The sequence below is a fragment of the Aquarana catesbeiana genome, linkage group LG13 (assembly GCF_042186555.1).
Source record: "Aquarana catesbeiana isolate 2022-GZ linkage group LG13, ASM4218655v1, whole genome shotgun sequence".
Lineage (NCBI taxonomy): Eukaryota > Metazoa > Chordata > Amphibia > Anura > Ranidae > Aquarana > Aquarana catesbeiana.
The window spans coordinates 31327157-31349963 of NC_133336.1; the positions used below are offsets into that span (position 1 = coordinate 31327157).

At 51.5% G+C, this 22807-nt stretch overlaps 1 protein-coding gene across 1 annotated transcript in view; it reads left to right on the forward strand.

The window, feature by feature from the left end:
• Nucleotides 1-4893: 4893 nt before the first annotated feature.
• The window catches only part of VASH1 (vasohibin 1), a 32700-nt gene continuing 14786 nt past the window's right edge, over nt 4894-22807 (forward strand). Inside the window, exons 1-6 of the mRNA XM_073609550.1 lie at nt 4894-5255; nt 10658-10746; nt 10900-10956; nt 14378-14452; nt 18004-18385; nt 18496-18602. Coding sequence (XP_073465651.1) covers nt 5088-5255; nt 10658-10746; nt 10900-10956; nt 14378-14452; nt 18004-18385; nt 18496-18602 — 878 coding nt within the window. The 5' untranslated portion in view covers nt 4894-5087. The remainder of the gene's footprint in view (nt 5256-10657; nt 10747-10899; nt 10957-14377; nt 14453-18003; nt 18386-18495; nt 18603-22807) is intronic.

Genomic DNA, 22807 nt, shown 5'->3' on the forward strand with positions numbered 1-22807 from the left:
CGGTGTTGTATCTCTGGGCGTAGTCATGTCGTATCTCTGGGCAGAGTCGGTGTTGTGGTTTTGGGCGGAGTTGGTATCGTATCTCTGGGCAGAGTAGGCATTGTGGATCTGGGCAGAGTCGGCATCCTATCTCTGGGCGGAGTCTGTATCTTTGGGGGGAGTCGGTGTCGTATCTCTGGGTGGAGTCGGTGTTGTATCTTTGGGCAGAGTCGGTGTCATATCTTTGGATGGAGTCAGCGTTGTATCTTTGGGCGGAGTCGGTATCTCTGAGCGGAGTCGGGGTCGTATCTCGGGACGGAGTCGGTGTCATATCTTTGGGCGGAGTCTGTATCTTTGGGGGGAGTCGGTGTCGTATCTCTGGGCGGAGTCTGTATCTTTGGGGGGAGTCGGTGTCGTATCTCTGGGCGGAGTCGGTGTTGTATCTTTGGGCGGAGTCATGTCGTATCTCTGGACAGAGTTGGCGTTGTGGTTTTGGGCGGAGTCGGTGTTGTATCTCTGGGCGTAGTCATGTCGTATCTCTGGGCAGAGTCGGCGTTGTGGTTTTGGGCGGAGTTGGTATCGTATCTCTGGGCAGAGTAGGCATTGTGGATCTGGGCAGAGTCGGCATCCTATCTCTGGGCGGAGTCTGTATCTTTGGGGGGAGTCGGTGTCGTATCTCTGGGCGGAGTCGGTGTTGTATCTTTGGGCAGAGTCGGTGTCATATCTTTGGATGGAGTCAGCGTTGTATCTTTGGGCGGAGTCGGTATCTCTGAGCGGAGTCGGGGTCGTATCTCGGGACGGAGTCAGTGTCATATCTTTGGGCGGAGTCGTGTCTTATCCCTGGGCGGAGTCGGTGTTGTGGTTTTGGGTGGAATCGGTGTTGTATCTCTGGGTGGAGTCGGCGTCGTATCTCTGGGCGGAGTCGGTATCTCTGGGCGGAGTTAGTGATGTATCTCTGGGCGGAGTCGGCGTCGTATCTCTGGGCGGAGTCGGCGTCGTATGTCTGGGCAGAGTCAGCATCGTATTTTTGGGCGGAGTCGGTATCTCTGGGTGGAGTCTGTGTCGTATCTCTGGGCGGAGTCTGTGTCGTATCTCTGGGCGGAGTCTGTGTCGTATCTCTGGGCGGAGTCTGTGTCGTATCTCTGGGCGGAGTCTGTGTCGTATCTCTGGGCGGAGTCTGTGTCGTATCTTTGGGCGGAGTCTGTGTCGTATCTTTAGGTGGAGGTGGAGTTGGTGTCGTTTCTCTTGGTGGAGTCAGCGTCGTATCTTTGGGATGAGTCAGTGTCGTATCTTTGGGCGGAGTCGGCGTTGAATCTTTGGGCAGAGTCGGTGTCATATCTCTGGGCGGAGTCGGCGTCATATCTCTGGGTGGAATCGGCATCTTATCTTTGGGTGGAGTCAGCATCGTACCTTTGGGTGGAGTCAGCGTCGTAACTTTGGGCGGAGTCGGTGTCGTATCCCTGGGTGGAGTCGGCATTGTATCTTTGGGTGGAGTCAGCGTCGTAACTTTAGGTGGAGTCGGTATCTTTGGGCGGAGTCAGTGTTGTATCTCTGGGTGGAGTCAGTGTCATATCTTTAGGTGGAGTCGGTGGGTGTCGTATCTCTGGGTGGAGTCTGTATCTTTGGGCGGAGTCGGCGTCGTATCTTTAGGTGGAGTCGGTGTCATATCTTTGGGTGGAGTTGGTATCTTTGGGCGGAGTCGGTATCTTTGGGCGGAGTCGGTGTTGTATCTCTGGGTGGAGTCAGCGTCATATCTTTGCGTGGAGTCGGCGTCGTATCTCTGGGTGGAGTCAGCGTTGTATCTTTAGGTGGAGTCGGTGTCATATCTTTGGGTGGAGTTGGTATCTTTGGGCGGAGTCGGTATCTTTGGACGGAGTCGGAGTTGGTATCGTATCTCTGGGCAGAGTAGGCATTGTGGATCTGGGCAGAGTCGGCATCCTATCTCTGGGCGGAGTCTGTATCTTTGGGGGGAGTCGGTGTCGTATCTCTGGGCGGAGTCGGTGTTGTATCTTTGGGCAGAGTCGGTGTCATATCTTTGGATGGAGTCAGCGTTGTATCTTTGGGCGGAGTCGGTATCTCTGAGCGGAGTCGGGGTCGTATCTCGGGACGGAGTCGGTGTCATATCTTTGGGCGGAGTCGTGTCTTATCCCTGGGCAGAGTCGGTGTTGTGGTTTTGGGTGGAATCGGTGTTGTATCTCTGGGTGGAGTCGGCGTCGTATCTCTGGGCGAAGTCGGTATCTCTGGGCGGAGTCAGTGATGTATCTCTGGGCGGAGTCGGCGTCGTATCTCTGGGCGGAGTCGGCGTCGTATGTCTGGGCAGAGTCAGCGTCGTATTTTTGGGCGGAGTCGGTATCTCTGGGTGGAGTCTGTGTCGTATCTCTGGGCGGAGTCTGTGTCGTATCTCTGGGCGGAGTCTGTGTCGTATCTCTGGGCGGAGTCTGTGTCGTATCTCTGGGCGGAGTCTGTGTCGTATCTCTGGGCGGAGTCTGTGTCGTATCTCTGGGCGGAGTCTGTGTCGTATCTCTGGGCGGAGTCTGTGTCGTATCTTTGGGCGGAGTCTGTGTCGTATCTTTAGGTGGAGGTGGAGTTGGTGTCGTTTCTCTTGGTGGAGTCAGCGTCGTATCTTTGGGATGAGTCAGTGTCGTATCTTTGGGCGGAGTCGGCGTTGAATCTTTGGGCGGAGTCGGTGTCATATCTCTGGGTGGAATCGGCATCTTATCTTTGGGTGGAGTCAGCATTGTACCTTTGGGTGGAGTCAGCGTCGTAACTTTGGGCGGAGTCGGTGTCGTATCCCTGGGTGGAGTCGGCATTGTATCTTTGGGTGGAGTCAGCGTCGTAACTTTAGGTGGAGTCGGTATCTTTGGGCGGAGTCAGTGTTGTATCTCTGGGTGGAGTCAGTGTCATATCTTTAGGTGGAGTCGGTGGGTGTCGTATCTCTGGGTGGAGTCTGTATCTTTGGGCGGAGTCGGCGTCGTATCTTTAGGTGGAGTCGGTGTCATATCTTTGGGTGGAGTTGGTATCTTTGGGCGGAGTCGGTATCTTTGGGCGGAGTCGGTGTTGTATCTCTGGGTGGAGTCAGCGTCGTATCTTTGCGTGGAGTCGGCGTCGTATCTCTGGGTGGAGTCAGCGTTGTATCTTTAGGTGGAGTCGGTGTCATATCTTTGGGTGAAGTTGGTATCTTTGGGCGGAGTCGGTATCTTTGGACGGAGTCGGTGTTGTATCTCTGGGTGGAGTCAGCGTCGTATCTTTGGGCGGAGTCGATGTCGTATCTCTGGGTAGAGTCGGCGTTGTATCTTTGGGCGGAGTCGGCATCGTATCTTTAGGTGGAGTCGGTATCATATCTCTGGGCGGAGTCGGTATCTTTGGGCGGAGTCGGTGTTGTATCTCTGGGTGGAGTCGGCCTCGTATCTTTGGGCGGAGTCGGCGTCATATCTCTGGGCGAGGTCGGTGTTGGTGTCGTATCTCTGGGTGGAGTCGGCGTCATATCTCTGGGCGGAGTCAGTATCTTTGGGCGGAGTCTGTGTCGTATCTCTGGATGGAGCTGGCGTCGTATCTTTAGGTGGAGTCGGTGTCATATCTCTGGGCGGAGTCTGTATCTCTGGGTGGAGTCGGTGTTGTATCTCTGGGTGGAGTCGGCGTTGTATCTTTGGGCGGAGTTGGCACCGTATCTTTGGGCGGATTTGGTATCTTTGGGCGGAGTCGGTATCTTTGGGCGGAGTCGGTGTTGTATCTCTGGGTGGAGTCGGTATCTTTGGGCGGAGTCGGTATCTTTGGGTGGAGTCGGTGTCGTATCTCTGGGTGGAGCTGCCGTTGTATCTTTAGGTGGAGTCGGTATCTTTGGGCGGAGTCGGTATCTTTGGGCGGAGTCGGTATCTTTGGGCGGAGTCGGTATCTTTGGGCGGAGTCGGTATCTTTGGGCGGAGTCGGTATCTTTGAGTGGATTCGTTATCTTTGGGTGGAGTCGGTGTCTTTGGGCGGAGTCAGTGTCGTATCTTTGGGCGGAGTCAGTATCTTTGGGCGGAGTCGGTATCTTTGGGCGGAGTCGGTATCTTTGGGCGGAGTCGTTATCTTTGGGCGGAGTCGGTATCTTTGGGTGGAGTCAGTGTCTTTGGGCGGAGTCAGTGTTGTATCTTTGGGCGGAGTCGGCATCGTATCTCTGGGCGGGGTCGGTATTTTTGGGCGGAGTCGGTGTTGTATCTCTGGGTGGAGCTAGCATTGTATCTTTAGGTGGAGTCGGTGTCATATCTCTGGGCGGAGTCGTTATCTTTGGGCAGAGTCGGTATCTTTGAGTGGAGTCGGTGTCGTATCTTTGGGCGGAGTCGGTGTCATAGATCTGGGCGGAGTCAGTATCTTTGGGTGGAGTCGGTGTCATAGATCTGGGTGGAGTTGGTGTTGTATCTTTGGGCGGAGTCGGTATCTTTGGGTGGAGTCGGTGTCATATCTCTGGGCGGAGTCGTTATCTTTGGGCAGAGTCGGTATCTTTGAGTGGAGTCGGTGTCGTATCTTTGGGCGGAGTCGGTGTCATAGATCTGGGCGGAGTCAGTATCTTTGGGTGGAGTCGGTGTCATAGATCTGGGCGGAGTTGGTGTTGTATCTTTGGGCGGAGTTGGTGTTGTATCTTTGGGCGGAGTCATAGATCTGGGTGGAGTCAATCAGATTATTCTTTAATGGTGGAGGTGATTGATGGAGGGGGAGGGGTTTGCTCGGCTCTAATCTGAAGGAAGCCCCATGTCTGGGGAGATTCTCTCATCACTGACAATAAACTTCTGATTTTGGACACTTTTCAAACATTTAAATGTGATTTCTCCTCCTCATCCCCGCCCACCGGATGTACAGAGGATCTCCGTACAATCCGTGTGATCCCATCCCCCAACCCCGACCGTTATCTCCATCCTCTGTACATGGAGATCGGGAACTCCCTGTGGGAGGAGCCTGGGGGGTGTGAGCTGCACGGAAGGGGCGGGGTCTCAGCCTGATGAAAGCTCGGCGCAGATTCGCCCCCCCCAGACCCCGCCTTCTCCATAATGTACAGCCGGGGAAGCTCCGCCCCTCAGCGGGCTCCGGAGGGATGAGGATGAGGTGGTCGGGCGGTTCCTGAGGGTCCCGGAATGTCGGAGGGGCCCCAGGAGGACGGAGGGGCCCCATTCTATATAAACCGGGGGGGCCTCCCCATCCAGGCCGATACCTGGGAGAGGATGTGGGGGCACATCGCCCGGACACACCCGACCGGGGGGGAGCTGGAGAGGGAGATCAGATCGGCCACCGACCTGCCGAGGGTGAGACCTACCGCCCGATAACGGGTCACCCCCCCCCCCCCATCATCATCATCATCATCCTCATCATCCTCCTCATCACTGACACCCCTCCCCCATCATCATCCCATTGTTATTACCATCCCCCCTCCATCCATCACTGACCTTTATATTATCCCCCATTGTCATCACTGTCCTCCCCATCCCCCCTTCTCCTCCCATTCTCATTACCATCCCCCCTCATCACCCATCACTATCATCATCTCCATCCCCGCCATCACTGTCCCCCCCCCCCCATATCACTAATATCATTATTCTTCCCAACCCCCCCCCCAACTGTCATTGCCACCCCTCCCCCATCTCTGACCTCCTTATTACTATCACCATAATCCCCCCCCCCCCCATTATCTCCACCGCCAATCACTGACCCCCTATTGTCACCATCCCCCCTCCACCGCCAATCACTGACCCCCTATTATCACCATCCCCCCTCCACCGCCAATCACTGACCCCCTATTGTCACCATCCCCCCTCCACCGCCAATCACTGACCCCCTATTGTCACCATCCCCCCTCCAATCACTGACCCCCTATTGTCACCCCCCCTCCACCACCAATCACTGACCCCCTATTATCACCATCCCCCCCTCCACCGCCAATCACTGACCCCCTATTATCACCATCCCCCCTCCACCGCCAATCACTGACCCCCTATTATCACCATCCCCCCCTCCACCGCCAATCACTGACCCCCTATTGTCACCATCCCCCCTCCAATCACTGACCCCCTATTGTCACCATCCCCCCTCCAATCACTGACCCCCTATTGTCACCATCCCCCCTCCACCACCAATCACTGACCCCCTATCATCACCATCCCCCCTCCAATCACTGACCCCCTATTGTCACCATCCCCCCTCCACCGCCAATCACTGACCCCCCATCATCACCATCCCCCCTCCACCACCAATCACTGACCCCCTATTATCACCATCCCCCCCTCCACCACCAATCACTGACCCCCTATCATCACCATCCCCCCTCCAATCACTGACCCCCTATTGTCACCATCCCCCCTCCAATCACTGACCCCCTATTGTCACCCCCCCTCCACCACCAATCACTGACCCCCTATTATCACCATCCCCCCTCCACCGCCAATCACTGACCCCCTATTATCACCATCCCCCCCTCCACCGCCAATCACTGACCCCCTATTATCACCATCCCCCCTCCACCGCCAATCACTGACCCCCTATTATCACCATCCCCCCCTCCACCGCCAATCACTGACCCCCTATTATCACCATCCCCCCTCCACCACCAATCACTGACCCCCCATCATCACCATCCCCCTCCACCGCCAATCACTGACCCCCTATTGTCACCATCCCCCCTCCAATCACTGACCCCCTATTGTCACCATCCCCCCTCCAATCACTGACCCCCTATTGTCACCATCCCCCCTCCACCACCAATCACTGACCCCCTATCATCACCATCCCCCTCCACCGCCAATCACTGACCCCCTATTGTCACCATCCCCCCTCCAATCACTGACCCCCTATTGTCACCCCCCCTCCACCACCAATCACTGACCCCCTATTATCACCATCCCCCCTCCACCGCCAATCACTGACCCCCTATTATCACCATCCCCCCTCCACCGCCAATCACTGACCCCCTATTATCACCATCCCCCCCTCCACCGCCAATCACTGACCCCCTATTATCACCATCCCCCCTCCACCGCCAATCACTGACCCCCTATTATCATCATCCCCCCTCCACCGCCAATCACTGACCCCCTATTATCACCATCCCCCCTCCACCACCAATCACTGACCCCCTATTATCACCATCCCCCCTCCACCACCAATCACTGACCCCCTATTATCACCATCCCCCCCTCCACCGCCAATCACTGACCCCCTATTATCACCATCCCCCCTCCACCGCCAATCACTGACCCCCTATCATCACCATCCCCCTCCACCGCCAATCACTGACCCCCTATTGTCACCATCCCCCCTCCAATCACTGACCCCCTATTGTCACCATCCCCCCTCCAATCACTGACCCCCTATTGTCACCCCCCCTCCACCACCAATCACTGACCCCCTATTATCACCATCCCCCCTCCACCGCCAATCACTGACCCCCTATTATCACCATCCCCCCTCCACCGCCAATCACTGACCCCCTATTATCACCATCCCCCCCTCCACCGCCAATCACTGACCCCCTATTATCACCATCCCCCCCTCCACCGCCAATCACTGACCCCCTATTATCACCATCCCCCCTCCACCGCCAATCACTGACCCCCTATTATCACCATCCCCCCTCCACCACCAATCACTGACCCCCCATCATCACCATCCCCCTCCACCGCCAATCACTGACCCCCTATTGTCACCATCCCCCCTCCAATCACTGACCCCCTATTGTCACCATCCCCCCTCCACCGCCAATCACTGCCCCCCTATTATCACCATCCCCCCTCCACCACCAATCACTGACCCCCTATTATCACCATCCCCCCTCCACCGCCAATCACTGCCCCCCTATTATCACCATCCCCCCCTCCACCACCAATCACTGACCCCCTATCATCACCATCCCCCTCCACCGCCAATCACTGACCCCCTATTGTCACCATCCCCCCTCCAATCACTGACCCCCTATTGTCACCCCCCCTCCACCACCAATCACTGACCCCCTATTATCACCATCCCCCCTCCACCGCCAATCACTGACCCCCTATTATCACCATCCCCCCTCCACCGCCAATCACTGACCCCCTATTATCACCATCCCCCCCTCCACCGCCAATCACTGACCCCCTATTATCACCATCCCCCCTCCACCACCAATCACTGACCCCCCATCATCACCATCCCCCTCCACCGCCAATCACTGACCCCCTATTGTCACCATCCCCCCTCCAATCACTGACCCCCTATTGTCACCATCCCCCCTCCAATCACTGACCCCCTATTGTCACCATCCCCCCTCCAATCACTGACCCCCTATTGTCACCATCCCCCCTCCACCGCCAATCACTGCCCCCCTATTATCACCATCCCCCCTCCACCACCAATCACTGACCCCCTATTATCACCATCCCCCCTCCACCTCCAATCACTGCCCCCCTATTATCACCATCCCCCCCTCCACCACCAATCACTGACCCCCCATCATCACCATCCCCCTCCACCGCCAATCACTGACCCCCTATTGTCACCATCCCCCCTCCAATCACTGACCCCCTATTGTCACCCCCCCTCCACCACCAATCACTGACCCCCTATTATCACCATCCCCCCTCCACCGCCAATCACTGACCCCCTATTATCACCATCCCCCCCTCCACCGCCAATCACTGACCCCCTATTATCACCATCCCCCCTCCACCGCCAATCACTGACCCCCTATTATCACCATCCCCCCCTCCACCGCCAATCACTGACCTAGTGTTATCACCATCCCCCCTCCACCGCCAATCACTGACCCCCTATTACCACCCCCCCTCCACCACCAATCACTGACCCCCCATCATCACCATCCCCCCTCCACCACCAATCACTGACCCCATATTATCACCATCCCCCCCTCCACCACCAATCACTAACCCCCATCATCACCATCCCCCTCCACCGCCAATCACTGACCCCCTATTGTCACCATCCCCCCTCCAATTACTGACCCCCTATTGTCACCCCCCCTCCACCACCAATCACTGACCCCCTATTATCACCATCCCCCCTCCACCGCCAATCACTGACCCCCTATTATCACCATCCCCCCTCCACCGCCAATCACTGACCCCCTATTATCACCATCCCCCCTCCACCGCCAATCACTGACCCCCTATTATCACCATCCCCCCCTCCACCGCCAATTACTGACCCCCTATTATCACCATCCCCCCTCCACCGCCAATCACTGACCCCCTATTATCACCATCCCCCCCTCCACCACCAATCACTGACCCCCTATTGTCACCCCCCCTCCACCACCAATCACTGACCCCCTATTATCACCATCCCCCCTCCACCGCCAATCACTGACCCCCTATTATCACCATCCCCCCTCCACCACCAATCACTGACCCCATATTGTCACCACCCCCCCTCCACTGCCAATCACTGACCCCCTATTACCACCCCCCCTCCACCACCAATCACTGACCCCCCATCATCACCATCCCCCCTCCACCACCAATCACTGACCCCATATTGTCACCACCCCCCCTCCACTGCCAATCACTGACCCCCTATTACCACCCCCCCTCCACCACCAATCACTGACCCAGTGTTATCACCATCCCCCCTCCACCGCCAATCACTGACCCCCTATTATCACCATCCCCCCTCCACCGCCAATCACTGACCCCCTATTATCACCATCCCCCCCTCCACCGCCAATCACTGACCCCCTATTATCACCATCCCCCCTCCACCGCCAATCACTGACCCCCTATTATCACCATCCCCCTATTATCACCATCCCCCCTCCACCACCAATCACTGACCCCCTATTATCACCATCCCCCCTCCACCGCCAATCACTGACCCCCTATTATCACCATCCCCCCCTCCACCACCAATCACTGACCCCCTATTATCACCATCCCTCTCCACCACCAATCACTGACCCCCTATTATCACCATCCCCCCTCCACCGCCAATCACTGACCCCCTATTATCACCATCCCCCCTCCACCACCAATCACTGACCCCCTGTTATCACCACCCCCCCTCCACCACCAATCACTGACCGACTATTATTACCACCCCCCTCCACCGCCAATCACTGACCCCCTATTATCACCATCCCTCTCCACCACCAATCACTGACCCCCTATTATCACCATCCCCCCTCCACTGCCAATCACTGACCCCCTATTATCACCACCCCCCCTCCACCACCAATCACTGACCCAGTGTTATCACCATCCCCCCTCCACCGCCAATCACTGACCCCCTATTATCACCATCCCCCCTCCACCGCCAATCACTGACCCAGTGTTATCACCATCCCCCCTCCACCGCCAATCACTGACCCCCCATTATCACCATCCCCCCTCCACCATCACTAATCACTGACCCCGTATTATCATCATCCCCCTCCAATTACTGACCCCCTATTATCACCATCCCCCCTCCACCGCCAATCACTGACCGACTATTATTACCATCCCCCTCCACCACCAATCACTGTCCCCCTATTATCACCACCCCCCTCCACTGCCAATCACTGACCCCGTATTATCACCACCCCCCCTTCACCGCCAATCACTGACCCCGTATTATCACCATCCCCCCTCCACTACCAATCACTGATCTCCCATGCCTTCCCCCATTTTCATGGCTCCACTTTAGCATTCCCTACCCTCACTGCCCCATCTCCGTCTCTTGGCAGGTGCCAGTCCCGGTGGTCCCGGTATTCAGTGTGGGATCCACGGTCTCAGAGAAGGTGGAGGCTGTCCAGCGATACATCAGAGAGCTGCAGTATCCTTTGTGACCTGTGCTGTGCTAGGGTGGGGCCCAACTATAGACTGATTGTATGGTGGGGTCCATTCTTGGGGGGAGGGGGGTTTATGGGAGAATTATTGGGGGAGGTGAAACGACTCTCCACTGTCTTTCCATTAACTCATCATTCAGATACAACCACACCGGGACCCAATTCTTCGAGATCAAGAAGACCCGACCACTGACCGGGTATGGGGATGACAGAGGATGATGGTGATAGAGGAATGGGAATGGGGATGGTGACTAGGAATGTGATGGATGTGGCCTGGAGGTGACCAGCTTTGATGGTGTTCGATGAACGTGTTGGAGGGGGATGATGATGTTGGGAAGGTGACCGGTTGTGATAGTGTTTTCTTTCTGGCAGACCGTGTTAAAGCGGTTGTATACCCGCAAAAATTTTTATTTTTTATTTTACCCCTGTAAAGCAAAAGGCATAATGAGCTAGTATGCACCGCATACTAGCTCATTATGAAATACTTACCTTAGAACGAGGCGTCGGTATCTTACCTGGTCCATGCCGAGGGAGCTGTCATGTTGCCTCGGCGTGTCTTCCGGGTATCGCGGTTCCAGCGCTGTGAGTGGCTGGAGCCGCGATGTCATTGATTTCTTACCCAGCAAGGCCTGGCAGTTGCCGGGCCTTCAGCCGAGAATCCCCTGTGTGCATGCGCCGCTGCAGTCAGCGGCTCATAGCAAGGGGAATATCTTCTAAACCATACAGGTTTAGGAGATATTTTTTTTACCTACAGGTAAGCCTTATTATAGGCTTACCTGTAGGTAAAAGTTACAAAAAAAGACTATACAACCTCTTTAATTTTGTTGACGAAAATATTTTACTATTACTATTACCATTTTAGTCTACTAAAATACGACTAAAACTAAAATAATTCAGATGACTGAAATACAACTAAAACTAAAATGGCATTTTAGTCAAGAGACTATGACTAAAACTAAATTGATATTTGACGTCAAAATTAACACTGCTGGTGGCTTGATGGAAGTGGGATGATGGGGAGGTGATCAGTTTGGATGGTGTTTTTCTTCTGTAGATTGATGGATAGGTTTAAGAGGGAATAATGGGGGGAGGGGAGCATGAGTATGACAATTGAGGTTCCAGGGGGATGAAGATGATGGAGAGGTGACCAGTAGTGATGGTGGGTGAATGAAGATGATGGCGGAGGTTCCAGGGGGACGAGGATGATGGGGAGGTGACCAGTAGTGAAGGCGTTTCTTTCTGATAGATTGATGGAAGTGTTGGAGGGGATGATGGGGAGGTGACCAGTTGTGAAGGTGTTTCTTTCTGATAGATTGATGGAAGTGTTGGAGGGGATGATGGGGAGGTGACCAGTTTGGATGATCTCTCCCGTAGACTGATGGTTGGGTTGAGAAGGGGAGGATGAAGGGGGGTGAGGATGGTGATGACCAGTTGTGAAGGTGTTTCTTTCTGGAAGATTGATGGACATGTTGGAGAGGAGATGATGTGAAGGTGACCAATTCTGATGTTTCCTTCTGACAGAAAATGTTTTAACATGTTGGGGAGAGGGGTGGCAATGATGATGTTGGTGGCGGCGAGATGAACGGTTCTAATGGTGATTCTCTCCGGTCTCCTGGTTGATGAAGAGGGGGGGGGGTGGTGGTGATGAAGGGTTGATGGAGGTATTGGTGGGGTTGGTGATGATGAAAAGGTGACCAGTTCTGATGCTGTTTCTCTTCAGCAGATTAATGAATGATGTGTGGGAGGGGGTGATGATGATGGGGGGCTGGTGCAGTGGCGGAATTACCAGGGTCACACCAGTTGCACTTGCGACTGGGCCCTGGAGTTCTGCCCATGTGGGGGGGGGGGCAAAAGCCCGGGATGTGGCTGGGGGTGGCTGGCTGCAGTTATAAACAGAGAGTGTCTTCTCCTCCCACCCCCCTCGTGTGTGTCCCCCGTGGCCCCGCCCACATTCCAATCCTTGGCAGCTCCATGCTTAGCAAAGAGAAACTCCAGCAGCCTGCAGGTAGATAGTGGAGGAAAGGCCAGCTTGTACTATGGATGCTGCAACCCTCCACAGAGGATCCACAGCTCTCCAGGTCAGCCAGTCGCCTTGCTTCCTAATGAAACTTCTCAGTGATTGAAAAGAAAGCAGCACACAGGTGAGGTCAGGCATTGATGGGACTGATTGTGTTGTCCCCTCCAGAGCCCCTCAACCTACACAGCAGCCCACTGGGTTTTCCCTAGTGTGGTGCACTACAAGCCCCAGCATGCTCTGCCAGCCCATGGCTACTTTCAGACTGGGGCGGGCATCGGCGGTAAAGCGGCACTATTTTTAGTGCCGCTTTACTGTTTTAGCAACGCTATTTGGCTGCTAGCGGGGCGGTTTTAACCCCCGCTAGTGGCCAACAAAGGGTTACACCCGCCCGCAAAGCGCCACTGCAGCGGCGCTTTGCCGGCAGTTTGGCGGCACTGCCCCATTGTTTTCAATAGGCAGGGGCGATGTAGGAGCGGTGTATACAACGCTGCAAACATGCAGGACTTTTTTTTTACCGCCCTGCAAGCGCACTGCTCCAGTGTGAAAGCACTCGGGCTTTCACACTGGAGAGACAGGAGAGGCTCTCTACAGGCGCTATGCAGGCGCTATTTATAGCGCTGTAGCACCTGTAAAGCACCTCAGTGTGAAAGCAGCCTTAGTGTATATATAGCACAGGCTAGTAGATCTTGTTTTCTGACCAATCCAGGGCCCAAGCCTCCATCTATGGTAAGGGAAGTGTCCCCCACCCTTCCTCTCTTATCTCGCCAGCCTCTGAGCGCACTTATGTAAGGGAGAGCTCTGTGGACTGTAATGTAAAGGGGGACTCTGATGTACATGGGGGGCTTTGGTGAGCAGAGTCCCCCTTACATCAGGATTCCCAGAGCACCTCTTACATCAGTTTCCCTTTACATTACAGTCCACAGAGCTCCCCCTTAGGGCCCTTTCACATGGGCGGACTCTGCCAAGCAAATCCACCTGCTCAGTGCGGGATCTTTCTGCTGATCCCCACCGAGCAGGCGGATGACAAGTCCATGTCTGCTCCACTTGTGCAGAGTGGACACAGACACAGACTGCTGTTCTCTATGGAGCGGTCTGACTGTCATCCAATCCGCTAGTCTGTTTTCATTGGAGCGGATGCAGGCAGGTGTAAATGGACACGTCTGTTTACATCTGCCTCCCCATACAAAACAATGGGTGGTCCGATCGGTTCAAATGTGTAAAAGATGCCAGAAAGGGGTCCTGCTGCAGGACCATAATCAAGGGCCCTGGGATGGGAGAAAAGGACACCAGGATCATTAGAAAGGGCCCCCGGACCAGGTTCCTTGCACCGGGGCCCTGAAGGTTCTAGTTACACCTCTGGGCTGGTGATTATAGAGAGGTGACCAGTTCTGATGGTGTTTCTTTCCAAAAGATTAATGGATGCGTTGGAGGGGTGATGATGATGATGATGATGTTGAGGGATGATGAAGATGGGGGGGGGGGGATGGTGGAGGTCATCAGTCTTGAAGGTATTTCTCCCCAGCAGACTGATGGAAATGTTGGAGGAGCATGATGATGATGATGGGGAGGTGACCAGTTCTAATCATCTTTCTTTTCGGCAGATTGATGGACCTGGCGAAAGAGATGACCAAAGAAGCTCTGCCAATCAAATGTCTGGAGGCCGTCATTCTGGCCATGTATCCTTCTGTGCATGCCATGGGTTTGTGTCAGGGAATGCTGAAGCATCTGCCAGAAGTGCCCTCTTCATGTGCCTTGCTTCCAAGATTACTCACTGACCACTAGGGGTGCTGTGAGCTGAAGTGTGTGCTGTGATCGGGCCACAGCACGGTTACTTCAAAATAATTTTACAAATGTTAGTAAATAGGTTGAACCTGTGTTTTTCAAATATTCAATTGTGTGAGAAAATTGGGGTGGGGGGGGGGTTGGGGGGGGGTAGAGGAAACCCCCACCAAGAAGTTAGCACATGATTGGGTTTTAAGGTGAACACAACATTCTCTTATTTACTTACATTCACTGTGCTCTGTGTGATGCGGGATGGCAGTGTATGGTGTGGTCTGTAAAAGGGGAGATGGTGGCATTCTCTATGACGCATGACGGCTGTGTGTGATGCAGGAGGTTGGTAGCAGTCTGGCGATGTGGGATAGCAGTAATCTGTGTGATGCAGAGCTTATTGCCAATATTCATATAAAAGAACATCTGGGTAGCAGTGACCATACCAGGATTTAATTTAATGTTAGCTGTAAGCAACAAACGCATGCGGGAAAGATAAAAACACTTAACTTTAAGAGAGCAAATTTTCCAAGCCTGAGGGCTGCTCTCCAAGACTTAGACTGGTAGGGAATATTGGCATCAATGGACACAGAACAGAAATGGGAATTCTTCAAAAAGACTGTATGCGAACGCAATGCCAAGTATGTTCCCATGGGCAAGAAGTTTAAAAGGCTAAAAATAAAACCTATGTGGCTCACGGTCAAAGTTAAAATGGCTATAAATATTAAGAAAATAACTTTTAAAAAATATAAAAATGAAGGAACACTATCATCATTTAAATACTACAAAGAATATAGCAGAATATGCAAAAAGGAAATCAAAGATGCAAATTTCAAAACCAACGGCAGATTGCAAAAGATAGTAGGGCAAACCCCCCAAAATTCTTCAAATATATTAAAGTGTAAGGACACCTTTTACTGAAAAATCTGTAAGGTGAACTTACACAGGACCCCCCCCCCCCCACACCCTGGTCCCGCTGACCTGAATGGCCACAATCGCCCGTTCTTAGCCCCGTTATACCCGCCTCATGGCCTCCGGCGCTTAGAAATCCTCTCAGCTCTCTCCTCTTCTTCTTCCCCACTGAGAGGATGGGCCACGTGGCTTCTGATTGGTCCGCGCCGCCCATGCAACGGTGCTGACCAATTAGAATGCTGCTAAATGTACCCCCTGGCGGGGCGCGTTTAGATTAAGCTTCAGGAATTTCTAAGCCCTGGAGCCATGAGGCGGCTATACCGGGGCTCAGAATGGGCGATCGTGGTCGAGGTAGGGGTCCTCTGTAAGTTCACCTTACAGATTTTTCTGTAAAGGTGAACTTGCCCTTTCAGTAGTAAAAAGGTCGGGTCTGAGCATGTAGGCCCTTTACAAAATAATCTAGAGTGGGTGACTGGGAACAAGAGAAGGCAAATTTATTAAATACTTTCTTCAGCTCTGTGTATACAATGGAGCATGGGGGAGCTCAAATCCATAATGGGGGTGGTAGTGACACAGCCCCAAATGATCCACAGTGGTTTAAGAGTGATATGGTCCAGAAATATTTAGACAGAATAAAGGTGGATAAAGCACCTGGACCAGATGGTATCCACCCACGGATCCTAAAGGAATTGAGCTCTGTCATTTCAAAGCCATTGTATCTAATTTCTATGGACTCGTTAATGACTGGAATGGTACCACTGGATTGGTGTAGGGCCAATGTGGTGCCCAGATTTAAAAAGGGATCAAAGTTTTTACCAAGTAACTATAGACCTGTTAGTTTACCTTCTATAGTTGGGAAGATACTGGAGAGTTTAATAAAAGACCACATAGATGAGTTATTGCTGGAAAAAAATATTTTAAGTAACAGACAGCATGGATTCATGAAAGACAGAAGTTGTCAAACAAACCTGATTTTTTTTTTTTTTTTTTTTATATGAAGAGGTATGTAAAACCTTGGACAGAGGGGTGGCTGTGGATGTGGTATACTTGGATTTTGCAAAAGCGTTTGACACAGTTCCCCACACACGGCTCATGTGTAAGGTAAAGTCTACAGGCTTGGAAAGATCAGTTTGTAAATGGATAGAAAACTGTCTAAAAGACAGAATTCAGAGAGTAGTGGTTAATGATTCTAACTCTGAATGGTCCAAGGTTGTTAGTGGTGTACCCCAAGGTTCAGTGCTGGGACCCTTACTTTTTAATATCTTTTTATAAATGATATCGGGTCTGGGATTAAAAGTAACATTTCCCTCTTTGCAGATGACACCAAGCTATGCAGTGGAATAACGTCCTTACAGGATGTCTCCAATTTACAAGCCGACCTCAATGCAATTGGGCAACTAAGTGGCAAATGAGGTTTAATGTTGATAAATGTAAAGTTATGCACTTGGGGGGTTGGAGTATGCATGCATCATACATACTAGGGGGAGTACAACTGGGGGAATCCGTAGTGGAGAAGGATCTGGGGGTTTTGGTAGGTCATAAGCTCAATAATAGCATGCAATGCCAAGCTGCGGTTTCCAGAGCAAGCAAAGTCCTTTCTTGTATTAAGAGAGGTATGGACTCCAGAGAGAGATATAATTTTGCCCCCCTGTACAAATCATTAGTAAGACCTCATCTAGAATATGCAGTTCAGTTTTGGGCACCAGTTCTCAAAAAGGATATCGGGGAACTGGATAAAGTGCAGAGAAGAGCAACCACGCTAATAAGAGGCATGGAGGAGCTCAGCTATGAGGAAAGATTAGAGGAACTGAATTTATTCTCTCTTGAGAAGAGAGAATAAATTAAGGGGGTATATGATCAACACATACAAATATATAAGTGGTCCATATAGTGATGTTGGTGTTATTCACTTGAAGGTCATCACAGAGGACAAGGGGGCACTCTTTACGTCTAGAGGAAAAAAAGATTTCATCTTCAAATACGGAAAGGATTCTTCACAGTAAGAGCTGTGAAAATGTGGAATGGACTCCCTCCAGAGGTGGTTCTGTCAAGCTCAGTAGATTGCTTAAGAAAAGGCCTGGATTCTTTTCTAAATGTACATAATATAACTGGGTACTGACATTTAATGGTAAAGTTGATCCAGGGAATATCCGATTTGCTTCTCTGGGAATCAGGAAGGAATTTTTTCCCCTGCTGTAACAAACTGGATCATGCTTTGCTGGGGTTTTTCGCCTTCCTCTGGATCAACTGTGGGTGAAGGATTGTGTATATGGGATTGTATGATTTTTTTTTTTTTTGATAGACTTGTGTCTTTTATCAATCTGACTAACTATGTAACTATGTGGCTGTTCCCCGAGGAAGGTGGAACTGTATAACATGGGGTGATAGTGCTCTGTGTGATGTGGGTGTTCTCCATGACATCGAGTGACGGATCCCTGTGTGACCTGAAACTACTGTATCCTCCATAATACGGAATGGAGGTGCGCAGCACAGATGTGGAATATCTCTACCTTTTTGTTGCCTTCCTAAACCTCTCTCTCCGCAGCTATCTGACCAACAGTATCTCCACCCTGGAGCGTTTCCCCATCAGCTTCAAGACTCAGTTCTCCGGTGGCTGTTTCCGCCACATTGTTCTCGGTTTATACTGCAACGGGTATTTTGGTGCTGTGGGGATCAGCCGCCGGGAGGACCTGATGTACAAGCCGCTCCACTATCGGACTCTCAGTGATCTGTTGATGGATTTTCAGGAGGCGTACACTCGATGTTGGCACACGCTGCGCAAGGTGAAGATTGGCCCCTTTGTGTCGCATGACCCCCACAGCGTGGAGCAAATAGACTGGAAGCATTCAGTGCTGGATGTGCAGGAGCTGAGTGCAGAGGGGCTCCGCAGGGAGCTGGAGAGACACAGCAGGGAGATGAGACTCAGGGTAAGGAAGGGGACGCAGGTCTCTGCGGGGTGGGTGGGGGCATGGAATTCTGGATGCCCTATTGTGTGACATGACCCCCCCCCCCAACAAACCTTCTCTTCCCTTCTCAGATTACCAAGGGACCCCCTTCACCTCCTAAGGAGAGAAAGAGGGACATCACCTCATCCCCCCAGCGAGGACAGTCCAGTCCACAACGCAGAGAGCGGCAGGACAGACGGTAACTTACAGACACTCTTACTACATATGATGTTCACTAGTGTAAATGGGGAATGTTGTGTCTATAGAAGCTGCATTTGTAGGCTGAAAGAGGCTCAGTAGTGACAAATGGCTGGGTTCAATTATGGAACAGGAAGTCAGCTGTGCGCAGGAAAATCTTAGCTAAGGTAATGGACCTCATCCCTCTTGCGGAGAAATCAATGTTAGCTTAGTTAGTTCATTATTTTATCTTTGGGTTCTTCAATGAACTCTTTTCAGTCTCTTAATACCACAAACAGAAGCAGTGTTTTTGGATCGGTAAAACCTTGGGAGACATACCTGGGCCTGCGCTCACCTTGCCACTTGGTGCAACCTGCTGTAGTCACTGGCAGGGTGCTATACAGGTCCTGGGCCATGGTTCTCTCTATGGAACCCAGACCCTAAAGATCTCCTTCTGGGGTATGCCCACCATGACAGTCGAAGTCTGGACCTTTAAGTATAGCCCAGCATTGTAGACAGGGTCACCCTGTGCCCCTGACCTTTTATCGTAGTCTCACAGCAAATATGATTTCTTTACCTCCATGGTAAACCAAACCCACTGAAATCTCACCAACCACGTCTCCCAAAAAATAGCTCTCCTATAGGTGACTCCAACCAGCTATTGCCCCCAGGACAATGTCCAACAGTTAGTTTATTCCCATAGAAAGTAGCACCGTTAAAGGCATATAACCATTGTGATACCCTAACAAACAAGTATATACACATTTATCACTAGAGTAATCTATTGCAGAATCAAATACAGGATATCCTACAAATCAACCAGCCCTTTTTTTTTTTTTTTTTTGTCTTTCTCAACCATTTTACCCCCAAGGAACCTCTAAAATAATTTTCAGGTCTCGGGGATCCTTTGCTAAAGCTAATTTATAGGGGTCAATGCTAGGGGGGGGTATTTGATGGTGGGGTGAAATGGGGATTGTGGGGTTGGAGAGTTGGGATGGAAAAGGCTGTGATCGCTGGGGGAGAAGAGGATAGGGATAGGAGGGTTATTGGGAGACATGGGGGCAGAGGTGACATCTGGTAGAGGGAAGGAGGAGGCAACAGGCAGAAGTGACTGCAGGCATGGTACAGGAGACGGTCTGGGACTGCAGGCATGGTACAGGAGACGGTCTGGGACTGCAGGCATGGTACAGGAGACGGTCTGGGACTGCAGGCATGGTACAGGAGACGGTCTGGGACTGCAGGCATGGTACAGGAGACGGTCTGGGACTGCAGGCATGGTACAGGAGACGGTCTGGGACTGCAGGCATGGTACAGGAGACGGTCTGGGACTGCAGGCATGGTACAGGAGATGGTGGGGGACTGCAGGCATGGTACAGGAGACGGTGGGGGACTGCAGGCATGGTACAGGAGACGGTCTGGGACTGCAGGCATTGTACAAGGAGAGAGCCCCGCTGCTCAGTACAACAGGATACCGCCCGTACAGTGGGTTCCTACAGAGCCCCCCTGTTCTCTGCCTCAGCATCCAGCCAGGGAGAGCCCAGATCCAGTGCTCTGTGTGGCCAGGAGTCAGAGCAGGAGGAGGGAGGTGTGCAGCGAGACAAGGCTTGTGGGCTGTTAGGATGGGCGGGCCTGCACCCAGCGATGCCACGAGGAGGAGGTGGGATGGCACTGTCTGGAGGGGAGGAGGAGGCTCCCAAGCGACCTCACTTCCAGTATCGGAGCATTTTCGCGAGTACCGATACGAAAATGGTTAGTAACGGTGCATCCCTGGTCAATGCCAAAAATGCCGCTTACATTGGCAGTCAATAGAAAGAATACAGTTGTGCTCATAAGTTTACATACCCTGGGAGAATTTTTATGATTTCTTGCCCATTTTTCAGATAATATGAATGATAACACAAAAACTTTTCTTTCACTCATGGTTAGTGTTTCGCTAAAGCCATTTATTATCAGTCGGCTGTATTTACTCTTTTTAAAGTGATTGTAAAGGTAATGTTTAAAAAAACAAAAAACAAACATATCATACTTGCCTCCACTGTGCAGCTCGTTTTGTGCAGAGCGGCCCCGAACCTCCTCTTCTGGGGTCCCCCGGCGGCTCTCGCGGCTCCTCCCCACATCTGATATCCCCCCTCGGAGAAGCGCTTCCCCGAGGGGGTTACTTTGCGGGCACGCTCTTGAGTCCAGCATTCGGCGTCCATAGAGGCCAAATGCAGGACTCGGCCCCGCCCCCGGCGCTTGCGTCATTAGACTTCATTGACAGCAGCAGGAGCCAATGGCTGCGCTGTTATCAATTTATCCAATCAAGAGCCGAGAACCCCGGGCAGAGAGACGGCGCGTCCCCATGAGTCAAGTTCGAGGGTTCAGGTAAGTAAAATGGGGGGCTGAGGGGCCGGTCACTAACAGGTGTTTTTTCATCTTAATGCATAGGATGATCTAAGGTGAAAAAACACATAGGTTTACAACCCTCGCGTCATTGGATTTGATTGACCGCAGCGGGAGCCAATGGCTGCGCTTTTATCAATCTATTTAATCAAGAGCCGGGATCCTGTGGAGAGAGGTAGAGCCAATGACCGGTCGTCTTGGCCTTGTGTTTTGGATCATTGTCATGTTTCAATGTCCAAGTACATTCCATGCGCAGCTTCCTGGCTGAATGCAAATGTTCCTCCAATATTTTTTGATAACATACTGCATTCATCTTGACATACATTTTGAACAAATTTCCTGTGCCTTTTGTAGCTCACACATCCCCAAAACATCAGCGATCCACCTCCGTGTTTCACAGTAGGAGTGGTGTACCTTTCATCATAGGCCTTGTTGACTCCTTTCCAAATGTAGTTGTTTATGGTTGTGGCCAAAAAGCTCAATTTTGGTCTCAGCACTCCAAATGACTTTGTGCCAGAAGATTGAGGCTTGTCTGTGCTGTTTGGTGTATTGTAAGCGGGATACTTTGTGGCATTTGCGTAGTAATGGCTTTCTTCTGGCGACTCGACCATGCAGTCCATCTTTCTTCAAGTGCCTCCTTATTGTGCATCTTGAAACAGCCACACCACATGTTTTCAGAGAGTCCTGTATTTTACCTGAAGTTATTTGTGGGCTTTTCTTTGCATCCCGAACAATTTTCCTGGCAGTTGTGGCTTAAATTTTAGTTGGTCTACCTGACCGTGGTTTGGTTTCAACAGAACCCCTCATTTTCCACTTCTTGATTAGAGTTTGAACACTGCTGATTGGCATTCTCAATTCCTTGGATATCTTTTTATATCCCTTTCCTGTTTTATATAGTTCAACTACCTTTTCCCGCAGATCCTTTGACAATTCTTTTGCTTTCCCCATGACTCAGAATCCAGAAAGGTCAATGCAGCACTGGATGAAAGATGCAAGGGTCTGTCAGGAGTCCAGAAACTCATTGACCTTTTATACACACACACTAATTACAAGCAAACTGATCACAGGTGAGGATGGTTACCTTTAATAGCCATTCAAACCCCTTTGTGTCAACTTGTGTGAATGTTATCAGGCCAAAATCACCAGGGTATGTAAACTTTTGATCAGGGTCATCTGTTGTCATTATAATTTAAAAAGAGTACACACAGTTGATAATAATAAATGGCTTCAGCCAAATACTAACCATGAGTGAAAGATTTTTTTGTGTTATCATTCATATTCTCTGAAAAATGGCCAAAAAAATCATAAATTCTGCCAGGGTGTGTAAACTTATGAGCGCAACTGTACAACCCTTCTTGACTGCTATAAAAAATAACCAGTGTCTTACTGCTGGCTTTGCCAAGGCCGTTGGTCCTGGAACTGTGCAGGCAGAATTAAATGGGAGATGAATCGGCTACAACTCAAGGAGCTCCTAGTAACCTCCTGGAGGAACCCTGGATGAGAATGGCTGCTATAAACAAATCTGTTGCATCCGGAAAGTATTCAAACCGCTTCAATTTTTCCACATTTTGCTATGTTACAGCCTTATTCCAAAATGGATTAAATGCATTATTTTCCTCAAAATTCTACAAACAATACCCCATAATATCAAAGTGAAAGAAGTTTGTTTGGAATTTTTGCAAATTTATTAAAAATAAAAAACGAAAAAAATCCCATGTACATCAGTATTTACAGCCTTTGCTTAATACTTTGTTGAAGCCCCTTTAGCACCAATTACAGCCTCAAGTCTTTCTGAGTATGAGGCTACAAGCTTGGCACACCTATTGTTGGTCAGTTTCTCCCATT